This window comes from Apiospora kogelbergensis (assembly GCF_038363985.1).
Source record: "Apiospora kogelbergensis strain CBS 113332 chromosome Unknown utg000003l_segment0_segment0, whole genome shotgun sequence".
NCBI lineage: Eukaryota > Fungi > Ascomycota > Sordariomycetes > Amphisphaeriales > Apiosporaceae > Apiospora > Apiospora kogelbergensis.
The window spans coordinates 2,533,231-2,545,358 of NW_027117420.1; the positions used below are offsets into that span (position 1 = coordinate 2,533,231).

Here is a 12,128-nt window from a genome sequence, read left to right on the forward strand (position 1 = left end):
GTTTCAGTTACTACAGCAATCGGCACTACTCGCAATCCCACCCCACCTACGCAGAGTTCTATCCTGCCACTTACTGCTGGCGGAGCCGTGTCCCATGCTGTGAACGCGGGACTGGTGCTTGGCTCCATTTTAGCATCAGTTATAATGTTGTGTCAATTCTAATAGCGGCCTGTATATTTTCTCAATATTTTCTCGACATATAAGTATCGACGATTATAGTTTTTATGATGTCTAGCATAAAGGGACACGGAGCTTAAAGAGATGCAACATATCCAGATTTAAAGATTATCGTAGCGGTTGTCCTATCCTTCGTCTCTCATTATCATATTTCAGCTAGGTACTATATATGATCGGCTCATGCTTCTCAAAAGCACATCTATACTTAGGTATCTCTTTCTTCCTTTTCCCTTTCTCTTTCTTCCTCTACACCCCAAAATCCATCTTAAGCGCAATTGTAGGCTGTCCACTATTTGTCGCACCGGACTTATCCCCTGCACCAACGCCCCCTTGTTGCGACCTTCCGGACCGGATGACCTCCTCCATGAAGGCCTTCTGCCCCTCACTCATAGCCGCCACGATACCCCTAAAGGCCGTCTGGTCCGCCGACGCCATCTCGAGAAGGCGGGCGCTCGTCTCGGTGTAGACCCCTTGCCCCTCGCTAGCTGCTCTAGACAGCAGTGTAGGCGCGACCACGGCCATGACGATCTGCGCGTGGTCGGGCCCAACGTGCGGCACGTACTGCGCCATCGACAGGGCCACCAACTTGCGCGCGTGCTCAGGGTCATCCGGGTCCGTGTTAGTCACAAAGGGAAATTAGGCGCGGTAAGAGGTACCGCGCGATGGACTGGTCGGCCGCCGTGGGCGAGGCCTGCAGGAGCAACGACCGCACGCAATTGGCCGCGATCTTGGCAGTCTGCAGTTTTGTGCACGTTAGTATACGTCTTGAGAAATGGAAGGATTTGAAACAAAGCAAAACTCACCATGCGGTCCGTCAAACAATCAATCACCTCGTCAAGGAAGCGCGAGACGAGGCGGTCGTTGGCTGCCAGCTGGTTCTGCCCGCCCGTGAAGAGGATGGTGATGGCCAGCAGACAGTTCTTGACACACTGGAGCGAGTGGGGCCCCTCGCGCTTCTGCGCGTTCAGATAAATCGACATGAAGCGGCGCAAGCAGCCCTGGAGCTGGATGTGAGTGAGGGATCTGTAGTCCGGGGCCGCTCCACCCATAACCATCATGCTTTCGGCGCCGCACATACTCGCGACGAAGCGCTTCAACATAGGCAAGGCCTGCGGCACGATGATGTCTTGGCACGTTGGCGTCGTCAGGATAGTGGCGAATATGTGAATGATACAAGCATGCAGGTCCGTCTTGATGATGTCAGGAAACACCTCAGCCGCGTCCACGATGGCGCTGAGACCCGCCCGAATCAGCAGCACCGCCTCCTCTGTCAGCTGGTGGCGCACCTGCTGCTGGCCGGCGTCAACCAGGTTGGGTAGCATGCCCGACAGAACGAGCACAATGATGCGCGTGAGTTCAAAAAGCTGCTCGATGTCCTCCGACAGGTCGCCGCCCGCGTCGGGTTGCTCTTTCTTCCGCGCCGATGGGTGCGCTACGCACAAGGCGCGCGCGATCTCCACAATGACGGCTTGCACGTCGAGCCCTTCCGTCAGCACAAGGCGGTCCAGGAGATCCATGGTCTCGGAGAAGATAGCGTCTCGGTAGATGGCGTGACCGGAAACACTGGGATGCACGATCTTCTTAAGAGCCTGCAGGATCTCCAGCGTCTGCTCCTGCGTGGCCAGCGAGTCAGCCTGACCCGGCCGCGTGGCCAGCGCCTCAAACGCGACGCCGAACAAAACGAAGAAAAATGCCACCGGCTCGTCGCGGTAGTTGATCTCAGGACCCTTGGACTTGCCATTCGCCGGCATGCCCTCGCCCTCGGTCTCTTTGCCGTCGAGGGCGTCAAACACGAACTCACTGTCCTGCTCGATAAGGCTGGCGATAGCGTCGACAAGTTTAAGCCACGAATCTTGGTAGAACCTCAACAAGGTCTCGCGGTTCAAGGCAGCGTAGATGGTATCCAGGCTGCCAGAGAGGGATGGGGGTCCTAATGTCATCGAGATGTCGGGCTCGAATCGTAGACGAGCGAACTCTCGAAGAGATGATAGCCACAGAGGAGTGAGCTTGCCGATGTGCGGCTTGAGAACGTCGTGGAGGTACTTTTGCTCGGTGCTGGCCACTTGCAGGTCGGCCCAGGCCGAGAAAACAGACATCTTGACCATGATTTGGGCGTTGGAGCTGAGACCTTGCAGATCGCCGATGCCGGCGTGCTCAGCTTCGCTCGAAAAGTTCTCGAGCGCCGATACGAGCGTTTTGAGGATTCTTCCCATACGGTCGACGTCCGTCACGATACCCGTGGCGATGAAGGCCGCACAGACATTGACGGCTTCCGACGCGAGTTCGGGTGACGAGTCGGCGGCGAAAGCCGGCGTCAGGGCGGAGCTAATCTGGGCTTGGTATTGTTCCAGCAGCATGGCTTCCTCAAAATCAGGATCAGGCGACTTGCCAAACATGCGGAGCACGGCGCCGATGATTTTCAAGCCCCAGATCCGCAGTTCCAGTACGCTAGACGTAGAGGCGGAGAAGGCCATGCGCACCACCTCGGCAATTTTGGACTGCAACGCCGACTGCGCCGGTGATTCGCCGTTGGTCGCTATGTCTTTGTTGATCAAGGCGAAGATTTCACTCAGGCAGCCGATGGCAAACGTTCGGACCTGCCACCGGAGCGGCTCGACTTCGGCGCCTACAGCAGCTTCCTTGTCGTCACTAACGCCGCCTGCCGCCGCAAAACCGGCAACCTCCTCGTCACGGAGATCGACGGGGCCACTCTGATTCTTAAAGCTATTCTCCGCGCTGTCAACGACCTTGGGCCTTGTCATACGGAGGACGTCCTGTAGACGTATGAGCCATGACCCCGTGTCTTCCAGTGAGGTCTGACGCATCCAGTTGCGGATAATGTTGCGGATGCCATCGTGGCTTGGTACACTGTCCAGTACGAGCCAAAGCTGATCCTCGAGTCCTGGATCTGCTGCCTCGAAAACATCCCGGGAGTTCCGCTTCATCAGGTTATACAGGCCATCCACGGCAGCATCTCTGAGGATGCCCACGTCGCCATTAAAATATTTCTGTAACAGCTTTACATAGTCGGCAAACATCATGTTTCCGGGCGCATAAAGCGACAAGTGTTCCGAGCAGCCCAAACTGGCACGCTGAACGAGTATGTCTTCTTCCTCTTGAAGCTGGCCGACCATGGTGAGGATCAGCTCCCGCGACTTGGTCGACTCCTGCAGGTCCGGGCCGAGGACATTTATCAAGGAGTCGACGCAGCGTGCTATGGCGGCGGGTGTCGAGAGCTCCATCTCTAGATTCATCGTAATGGCTGACGATAGCTCCAAATGATGCGTATCTGAAAGGTAAAGCTGCGCAAGCATCCCCAGAGTACTAGGCACGAATGAAGAGAATCCTAGACCTGCAGCATCGGCAGCCAGAGAAAGTGCCTCCAAAGCCCAGAAGTGCACAGTTGGGTGGGGGTCATTACAGAGAGACATGAGAATGCCCAAAATGGTCTTTAGATGATAGCCAGCAGCCATGCCGCCCACTTTGGCCTGTATGCTACCGAGAGCCATGGCGCATCCGGCACGGGCACTTGGCTCTCTGTTGCCCACAATCGTATCCACAAGGTGTTTGATCTCGTGGTTGGTGAACGCATTCCCGCAGGTGTTGCATAGCCTAGCCAAGGCTGCATATCCCATATTGCGAACATACTGATCAGGGTCGATGACGAAACTCCTGATGATCTCTTGGAGAAGTCTTTCAACCGCTAGGTTTGTAACATCCCCAGGCGCAGAGGAAGTCTCCTTAGCGGTAACTCGAAGGGTAGAAAGCAGAGCTGCTGCGACATTCACATTCATGGCGGCTTTGCGACCTGGATCACGCTGCAGCGTACCAGCTGAAAGATATGTGACCACCTGCTCGAGAATACTCTCTTGAACCTTGGCCGGAGTCAATGGGAAAACAAAGGCAAATAGTTGTATTGCCATGTTGACTACCTCGGTGGCTGGTGGATCTGGGAGATGTGCTTGGTCGGACAGTCCTACGTAGAGGACAGCGGCATCATGCTCCAACGAGGGGCAAATGGGCGACTTCAGGAGATCGTCAATGCTACTGAAGGCGTCCGACTCGGCCTTGGCGAGCTCCTCGTCTGAGGACTCCTGCTGCTGACCCGGAAGCTTCTTCAGCTTGAACCCGTTAATGAGACCAGTGATCCCAAAGCCGGAATTGTCTCCCACCTCCCACACGGCCTCCAAAGCACCCGCGACGTTGGCGATGGATGCACCAAGGGAGTTGGCGCCATAGTTTTCCGGGTCGGCAAATAGGGAAATGGCCAGAGTGAGCAGGTTGGATTGCAACAGGGCCTCGCTACCACCAGCCGGACTCTGATTGACAAGTTTGATATAGCACTGCAGAACACGACGCTGGACCATCAGCTCCAAGTCGTGTAGCTGCAGAGCCGGCGTCAACCGCTGGGAAATGTCATCGCTGGTCTTCTTGGATGGCAGAGTCCTCAAAAACGCGGTGGTACTTTGCAGCATGGTGGCAATCCGCTTTGAAACATCTACCGTAAGTAACCGACTGTTGAACTGGAGGAACGCCAGGATCGACCCCAAAGCGCACTCTCTCACATGGGTAAGGAACGAAGCTTCCAGCAGACTGCGGCTGGACGTATTGTCCTTGGCCAGGGGTTTCGGGAGTGCATTCTTCCACAGGAGCAGAAGTTGCGATAGATGGATCTTGACGAAGTTGGGACCGAGAGACATGAGGCCCCCTATGAGTATCCAAGCCACCTGGATTTGAGTGCTCGAAACGCGTAATTCCGATTTTCCGCTTGATTTGAGGAGGTTCGTTGCCATGGACAAAACCCGACTGTTGATATCCACCGATCCATAGAGCGGCCTGGACGGACTGGCGCTGAGCGTCGCCGCCAGACCATGCGCAAACCCAACGCACCTTCTCGGGGAGTTTCGCCCGCTAGTAAGTAGTGAGAGTTCGCGGCTGAGACTGTTCATACACACAGACAAGCAGGGAAGAAGCTGCTGTGGGCAGGCCAGCACGAAGCTCTTGAGACACCGGGAGGCGTAGACTTGGACACTGTAACTGGGGTGCTGCAAGACTTGCAGTAGGCCATCCCGGCAGGGATCGGCGAAGTTATTGGCGGCCGAGCCGAGCGATTCGACCAATGACGATACTGCACCAAGCGCTGCAATGAGCATCTGTTTTGAGGGCTCCGGTCGCTCTTTGAGAGTTTGGGGGTAGTTTTTGAAGATGTCGTTGATGACGACCTTGGCCGCGGTCATCTGGCCGGACTCGCCCAGGATCTTGCGGCCCACAACGTCTTGGAGAATAGTGTCGACAATACGCCGGGAGATCAGCAGTCTGTACCGGTTGTTGGCGATGTTGGGGTTTCCCAGCATATCGATGGTGAGATTCTCCACTATTCTCAAGTAATTGGCCTCGACAACCTTCTCCCCCAGCTTGCGGAGGACTCGTCCGTAGCAGACGGCTAGAGCCGCCCTGGCCTTATTGGTGGTGGACATACGCACATAATGCCCCGACAAGATTTGCAGCATTTCGAAGAGTGACATGACGAGATCTTGGGATTTCTTGCCTCCAGGTGCTGGACTGCCGGGCCGCGAGGTGGGCAAGTCATCTTCCTCGGCAAGACCCGCACCCGGGGCCATGGAGATTCGCTTATTCTGTTTTGTCTTCCCCTTCTTGTTCTTGGCGTTCTCGGCCGCGCCAAGTTCCGAATGGCTCTTAACCATGGCCTCGGCGAGGCACTCGGCGGCCGCATGGCGTACGCTGGTAGAGCTCGAGTCCATGGCTTTGAACAAGGCAGCCGTCACCTTGTCGAAGTCGCCCGAGGTCTGGAAATAGGGTGTGTGTTTAGATAGCGCCCGCATGCTGCGGCAGGCTGCCACCACGGCCAGGTGGCCCTTGTCGCCGGCCGCTACGTTCCGGGCCTGCTTCCATATGTCGCGTGCGATCGTCTCGTCGATGCTCGGCCCCACCATGCCGACAATCTTGGAGAGAGAGGTCAAGACGGCGCCCCGCAGGCCGGCGTTGCCAGACGTGTTTTTGAGCAGCTTCAGCAGTGCCGAGCAGGCCAGGGGTGGAGGCCGATGACGCTATCGCCGGCGGCAGCGTAGACATCTCCCAGGCAGGCGACGGCGGCATGGCGGGCACGGAGCTCGGCGTCGGTCTTGGCCTTAGAGTTGGCGACAAGGTTCACGAGGTCGTTGACGGTCTCGAATAGGAGCTTGCGGTCGCCGTGCTCGAAGATGTGGGCGAGAATGGGCCCAACATTGTTCCGCACCACGCGGCTGGGCGGGGGGTCGTGAGGTTGAGGATCTGGAAGACCTCCTTCTTGAGGTAGAACTGCTGGGCGGTGCAGTCGTCGGGCGGCAGCTGCAGGACATGGGCGCGCAGGGTAGAGACGAAGGTCAGGAGGAACAGGTCTTGCTGCTCGGCCGGGAGCGACTGCAGTTTCGGGAGGTCGAGCTCGGGGGTGTGCGTCGGGTTGCGGGCGGCGCTCGTGCGTGGCGTGGCAATGGGCGGCTGGATCGAGCCGCTGCTCGGTTCGCCGGTGGCGGCGTCGGGCGACGAGGACATTGGGAAGGAAAAGTAAGCTCTTATAGGGGGAGGGGGGTTGAGGGGAAATAGAGGTGTTTCAATCAAGAAGGCATTTGGGGGAAGAAAGAGTGATTACGTAGGGAAATCAATTCATGTGGTAAGTGGTTGGCTGGTAGAGTGAGTGTAGTTGATCGATTGTTGTTGATACGATCTGGCTAGCTGGACGGTCTGTTGGTGGCAGGCAACCCCCTGGTGACTTGCAGTGACTTGCAGGGTTTCTCCACATCATGTGTCGCTAAGGTCGGCATCCGTCAAATCAATTTGGAGTTGCTGTCCGGCCCCCGATTTCATTTTTGGGGGCGCCTATTGGATCCTGATGGAATTTGAGGTTTCTGATAACTGACATCCAAGCAAAATAGAAGGTTGCCCACTCGGAGGATGGGCAATTCCTCAAAACTACATATATCACTCCCTTTCCCCGTTTCCTGAGGAAGACAAGTCCGCCCGCCACTATGGACCACCTGCTCCGCGCCCGACCGGCGACAACGTCCGCCCTGCGAGTTCTGCTACGGCGGTCCTTGCCGTCGTCACATCCCACCTCTGGGATCCCGACAATTTGCGCGCAATGTAGCCGCCGACAACAGCAGCCCGTCTTCGCATATCCAAAGCCATTCAGCACCAGCGCCGCCCAGCTCTCCGGCCACAACAAGTGGTCAAAGATCAAGCACGACAAGGGCCGCGCCGACGCCAAGAAGTCGGCACAGCGCGGCCTTCTTACCAGAGACATCCAGCTGGCCACGCGCCTGTACGGCCCGGACCCGAAGATGAACGGGCAGCTTGTCAACGCCATCGCCACGGCCCGCAAGGCCGGGGTCCCCAAAGCCAACATCGACGCTGCCATCGCACGGGGCCAGGGCCGGTCATCGACGGGCGCAAGCCTCGAGACGGTCGTGCTCGAGACCATGACCGCCTCCACGAGCAGTGGCGACGGCTCGGTTTCATTAGTCATCGAGATCCTCACTGACAACCGAAATCGTGCGCTGCACGACGTACGCGGCATCATAAGAAAGCACAACGGCATCCTCACACCGACCACGTTCCTCTTCGAGAAGGCGGGCCGCACAGTCCTCAAGCTAGGAGGAGGGGGGGACGAAGCCAGTAAAGACGGCGTCAAGATTGTTGATGCGGCGATACTGCCCGCGGCAGGCGAGAGCGACTTCGACAACGTTATGATGCAAGCAATCGAAGCGGGCGCCGACGACGTCGAGGACATTGGGGATGGGATGTTCGTCGTGTGGACACCGCCAACACTTACACATAAGGCAGCACAGGCGCTGAACTTGGGCGACCTCAAGGCGCAGATTGTCGAGTCCGCCATCGTCTGGACCCCGTCGCAAGACAGGGTCCAACTGCCCGACGCCGAGTCGGCGCAGGCTTTTGCCGACTTCCTCGACGCACTTCGCGACTACAATGATGTCCAGGGCGTTTACGCCAACGTTGAGCAGGGTGACATCACCGAGGATGTCTGGGACTCAATCGAGGAGAACCTCGACTAAAGTAACAAGAAGGGGAACCGTTTGGCATTGTTCCATGCTGTGTATCTTAGATCTTGTATGTGTGTGTATGAAGAGGACCGACTAAACATTGGCATGTGTAAAATGAAAGGCTCAAATAGATACATATGTAGATACATAGGCAACCGACATAATACTATAGTAATATTGTACAGTATTGAAACATTTTTGCACATGTAACTCCCAAGACTCACACGACTCAATCAAGTTGTACACACAATTTATCCGGCCAAAACGGGACCAGAGCCCATCCTTAGATCCCCTGAACTCCGATAGTGCATTGCTTTTTTGGTTTCTTCCCTTCATCATCCATGTTCTATACTCCCATGAGCAAGGACCAAGCTGGACGATGGCAGCTAGTTTATCAAAAGCCATTTCACTCGGCTCAATCTGCTGTTATACCTCAGTCGCCCTGACCTGGCCTCCTGTGCGTATTCTCCTTCGATCCTGCCTTCATCGCCCTGTGGATTCAGTCTTTGTGTCTTTTTTTTCTTCTCTCGCTTCCTGGCCCCCTCGCCCTTACTTCTTTTGGCTGTTGTCTTGATGTTCCGGTGACGTTGGTGGCAGTGGTGGGGGCGCACGGCGAGCTTCCTCCTCGAGTCGGCGGTCCCGCAGATACAGGCGGCGGGCGCGGAGGCGAGCCAGCTCAGCCTGGATCTCGTCGCGATCGAGGGGCACTGTGTTGGCATTCTCGGGCTTGGGCCAGAATGCTGGCACGGCGAAGCGCTCGTCCAGGTTCGTGCCGAAGTAGTACATAATACCGATCGGGAACATGACGTACATACCGAACTACAGAAACAGAAACAGAAAGAATTGTATTAGCAACATGTAAATCCAATGGGGTCCGGTGTGCGGGGGCATGATTGTGGGAGCCCGTCGTAAACGCACCTTGAAGACTTCGAGGTTGAGACCTCCCATGGTGGCGCGCCTGTTGGTGTGAGGAGCAGCAGGCGTTGCTGGTTGTTTCTTCCGTGTAGGTTACAGGCGCACGATACGTCGCCCCATTAACTGAATCAAGAGGAAATCTGTGATGGTTGCTTGAGCTGAGAAGGCAGCGCAGTCAGTCACACACCGACAGCATTAGATCGGGTAGGGGGAATGGTGATTAATCGATACGATTCGGGGAGAGTCCATCGCAAGTTTTCCCACTCTCGGCCGCCCAATTAGCGGAGCCTCCTCTTCGCTCTTCGCCCCTCCCCCTAAGTACGCTAGCCCAGTGCCGCGCCGAGCCTCCGGGAGAGAGCTGAGAACCCTCCCTCCGAGACCCCCCAAATTACATAACTGGAACAACTCAAGCTCCTGTCAGGCCGTGAGCTGCAGCTTGCCAAGATCGGTGATATGAAAACACAGCTGCATAATCCGACATCATTGAGCTGTCGAAACACCCAATTTCGACGACGAGGTTGGTGGTGCAGCGAAAGACGCGCTCATCAGGCCGGAAAGAGCGGGCAACCAAGCATAGGAAGAATTGAAGGTTGGAATTCATCTAACCGAATTATCCAGGGGTATCTCGATCAACAAACATACATACAACACGATAACGCTTCCATTAGTGCGCTCGCCCCCTTCCGTCAACTCCTTGCCTTTCCTTCATCGTAATTTGAACACCACCAAGTAGCCCCAGGTAATGTAGCTTAACAACTCCGCGTAACCCTCCAAGCTGCAAGGCCCCGCCTGCCTATCACCCGCTTGATTGTAGGCAAGAACCCATCCTCGGCCCAATCGAGGTCATCCAGATTGAAATGCTGCCGATGCCGCCAGACCTCGCGGAACCTTAGCCCGTCGAGGCCCTTATTGGGCAAGTAGGGGTCCAACCACGTCGCCGACAGAGGGGCGACGAGATATGTCCCGTTGGACTCTTTTAAGTACTCATTGTTGCGGCGGTCCGCGGGCGTGTCGCACGTCGCGAGCTTGGCAAGCTCCTCCAGCAAGGACCCGCCCTCAATGTTCATGACGTCGGTAGTCCGCAGCACCTCGTTCTTGCCGTTGAGCAGCCAGATGGGCGGCATGTACGTCTTCCACCAGATGGCGTTCGTTGCGTCCGGCTGGGTGCTCAAAAAGACCTGGCCCGGCACGATGCCGCCCTGGTGGTAGGTCCCCATGAGCAGGCCCAGCACCACGTTGAACGCGACCCAGCTGCAGACCCATACTTTCATTAGCGTCGGGTTCTTGGGCAGCTGCACCGACGACAGGATCAGCGGGATCACGGGCTGCAAGAATCGCGCCTCCTGGTGCTGGAAGATGGACAGCACAAAAATGCCCGAAATGGCCGAGTACAGCCGCAGCGACAAGTGCGGCTGGAAAAATAGCAGGGTTGCCGCGGGCCCGACTAGCAGCGGGATGTTGACCAGCAGGTGCTGGTACCATGGGTGCAGGCCATGCTGCGCCAGGTTGTCCGGCGAGATGTTGTAGCGCAGGTTGTTCCAGGGCGTGATGACCGGATGCTGCAGCAGGTCCGACCACCCGATGGAATGGGGCGTGTAGAACGACGTGTCAAGAGAGATGGCGATCGCGACGGTGAACAGAGCCGATGCGCCCAGTGTCGCAAAGGTAAGGGGCCTGTAAGTAATATCTTGTATTAGTCATCACACGTACACGCGAAAGTGCATTGAACTCTGTTCTTACCTGTTCCAGAAATGGGGGATCAGCCGAAGCCCCGGAATCAGCAGGAAAGCTGGGAACGTAATTCGGTTGAAGACGCCAAATACAGCTACCACGCCAAGCACAGCAGGCGACAAGAGCGACAGAGATTGTTGCGACTGGGAGAGAAAGCCAAAGGGTTAGCAAATGTGTTTGGCGGTAAAGTAAACAGCAAATATGAAGCTGGGGGCGTGCGCTCTTTCATTTCTCGTTCTTACAGTAGTATCCAAAATGCGCTCGATCAGGACCAAGCTCCACGCGACAACAAGCGTCTCGACCGAGTTGGAGAATGTATGCGTCTGGAAGGTCCAAGTGACGTAGGACGAAGCAACGAGCAGGACGGCGACGCGGCGGTGGCGGCGCGACTGGACGAGCTCGTGGATGGCCCAGTCCTCAAGCACGAAGCTGATGACGAACATAAGCAGGCGCAGGGTCCAGAATACGGCAATGGGCGGGATCTCGCCCTGGATGGTGTCGCCATTGCTGAAGCCGGACCACAACCACCTCAGCAATAACATGGGCAGCCCATAGACGGGCCACAGCGGAAACACGCTACGGATCGGCCACTCACTCGTGAACTCCCAGGTCCGCCGCACGGGGTAGCTGAAGATCTGGCCGGCGATCACCTCGGGGCCCTGGAAGTTCTCGTCCGGGTGCAAGTAGCTGGGCGACAAGGCGAACCAAAGGCGCACCAGCACCAACAACAGATATGCTCTCCTCCACATTATGTCTGTTTTCTGTATGGCTTTTCCTTTACTGTTCCACGTTGTGAATCTGTGTACCCCAGATGGTTGGCTGAATGGTGGGGTGCCGGTAGTTGCGCTGCAGCAGCGAGGGCAGGCATTCACAGTCAAGTCGGCGCAGTGGTCGCGGGGTGTTCGTTAGGCGCTCGCTCTTATATGTTATGTGGTATTTTCGACTTCCGTAGCAGCCGCAAGGGGCGAAATTCGTTTGCAGTTCGGGATTCGGGGGTGTGGCGGAAGGTGGTTTCTCTAGGAATGTTGCGGAAGCGTTTGGCTCGCTATGACACAGGCACGGAATGTCGCATTGTTGGAGAGTTACACTGGGGCAAAATAACGAATAGCCAAGTCGTACAGCAACTTCAACAAATTGGGGGAGAGCTTGGGTGAGTGCGAGTGAGAGTGTCTTGTTTTTGGAGGTAGCTGGCTGAGTGACGGTATGATAAGACTGGTGACTGGTAATATTAATTAAAGCAGTATTTAG

General features: G+C 56.4%; 4 protein-coding genes across 4 annotated transcripts; 1 reads left to right on the plus strand and 3 right to left on the minus strand.

Moving 5' to 3' along the window:
* Positions 1–423: 423 nt before the first annotated feature.
* On the minus strand, positions 424–6,729 carry PG998_005577 (uncharacterized protein; the record flags this gene model as incomplete). The annotated part of the gene is made up of 5 exons (XM_066872395.1): positions 424–774; positions 839–913; positions 981–6,245; positions 6,287–6,391; positions 6,478–6,729. The coding sequence occupies 5 exons, from the start codon at positions 6,727–6,729 to the stop codon at positions 424–426; spliced, it is 6,048 nt and encodes a 2,015-aa protein (XP_066732492.1).
* A 473-nt stretch (positions 6,730–7,202) lies between these two features.
* Positions 7,203–8,246, plus strand: PG998_005578 (uncharacterized protein; the record flags this gene model as incomplete). Its single annotated transcript, XM_066872396.1, has 1 exon — positions 7,203–8,246. One exon carries the CDS (start codon positions 7,203–7,205, stop codon positions 8,244–8,246), a length of 1,044 nt encoding a protein of 347 aa, XP_066732493.1.
* Positions 8,247–8,783: 537 nt separating this feature from the next.
* On the minus strand, positions 8,784–9,182 carry PG998_005579 (uncharacterized protein; the record flags this gene model as incomplete). The annotated part of the gene is made up of 2 exons (XM_066872397.1): positions 8,784–9,053; positions 9,153–9,182. 2 exons carry the CDS (start codon positions 9,180–9,182, stop codon positions 8,784–8,786), a joined length of 300 nt encoding a protein of 99 aa, XP_066732494.1.
* Positions 9,183–9,898: 716 nt separating this feature from the next.
* PG998_005580 (GPI mannosyltransferase 4) lies at positions 9,899–11,629 on the minus strand (the record flags this gene model as incomplete). The annotated part of the gene is made up of 3 exons (XM_066872398.1): positions 9,899–10,823; positions 10,890–11,023; positions 11,123–11,629. The coding sequence occupies 3 exons, from the start codon at positions 11,627–11,629 to the stop codon at positions 9,899–9,901; spliced, it is 1,566 nt and encodes a 521-aa protein (XP_066732495.1).
* Positions 11,630–12,128: the final 499 nt, after the last annotated feature.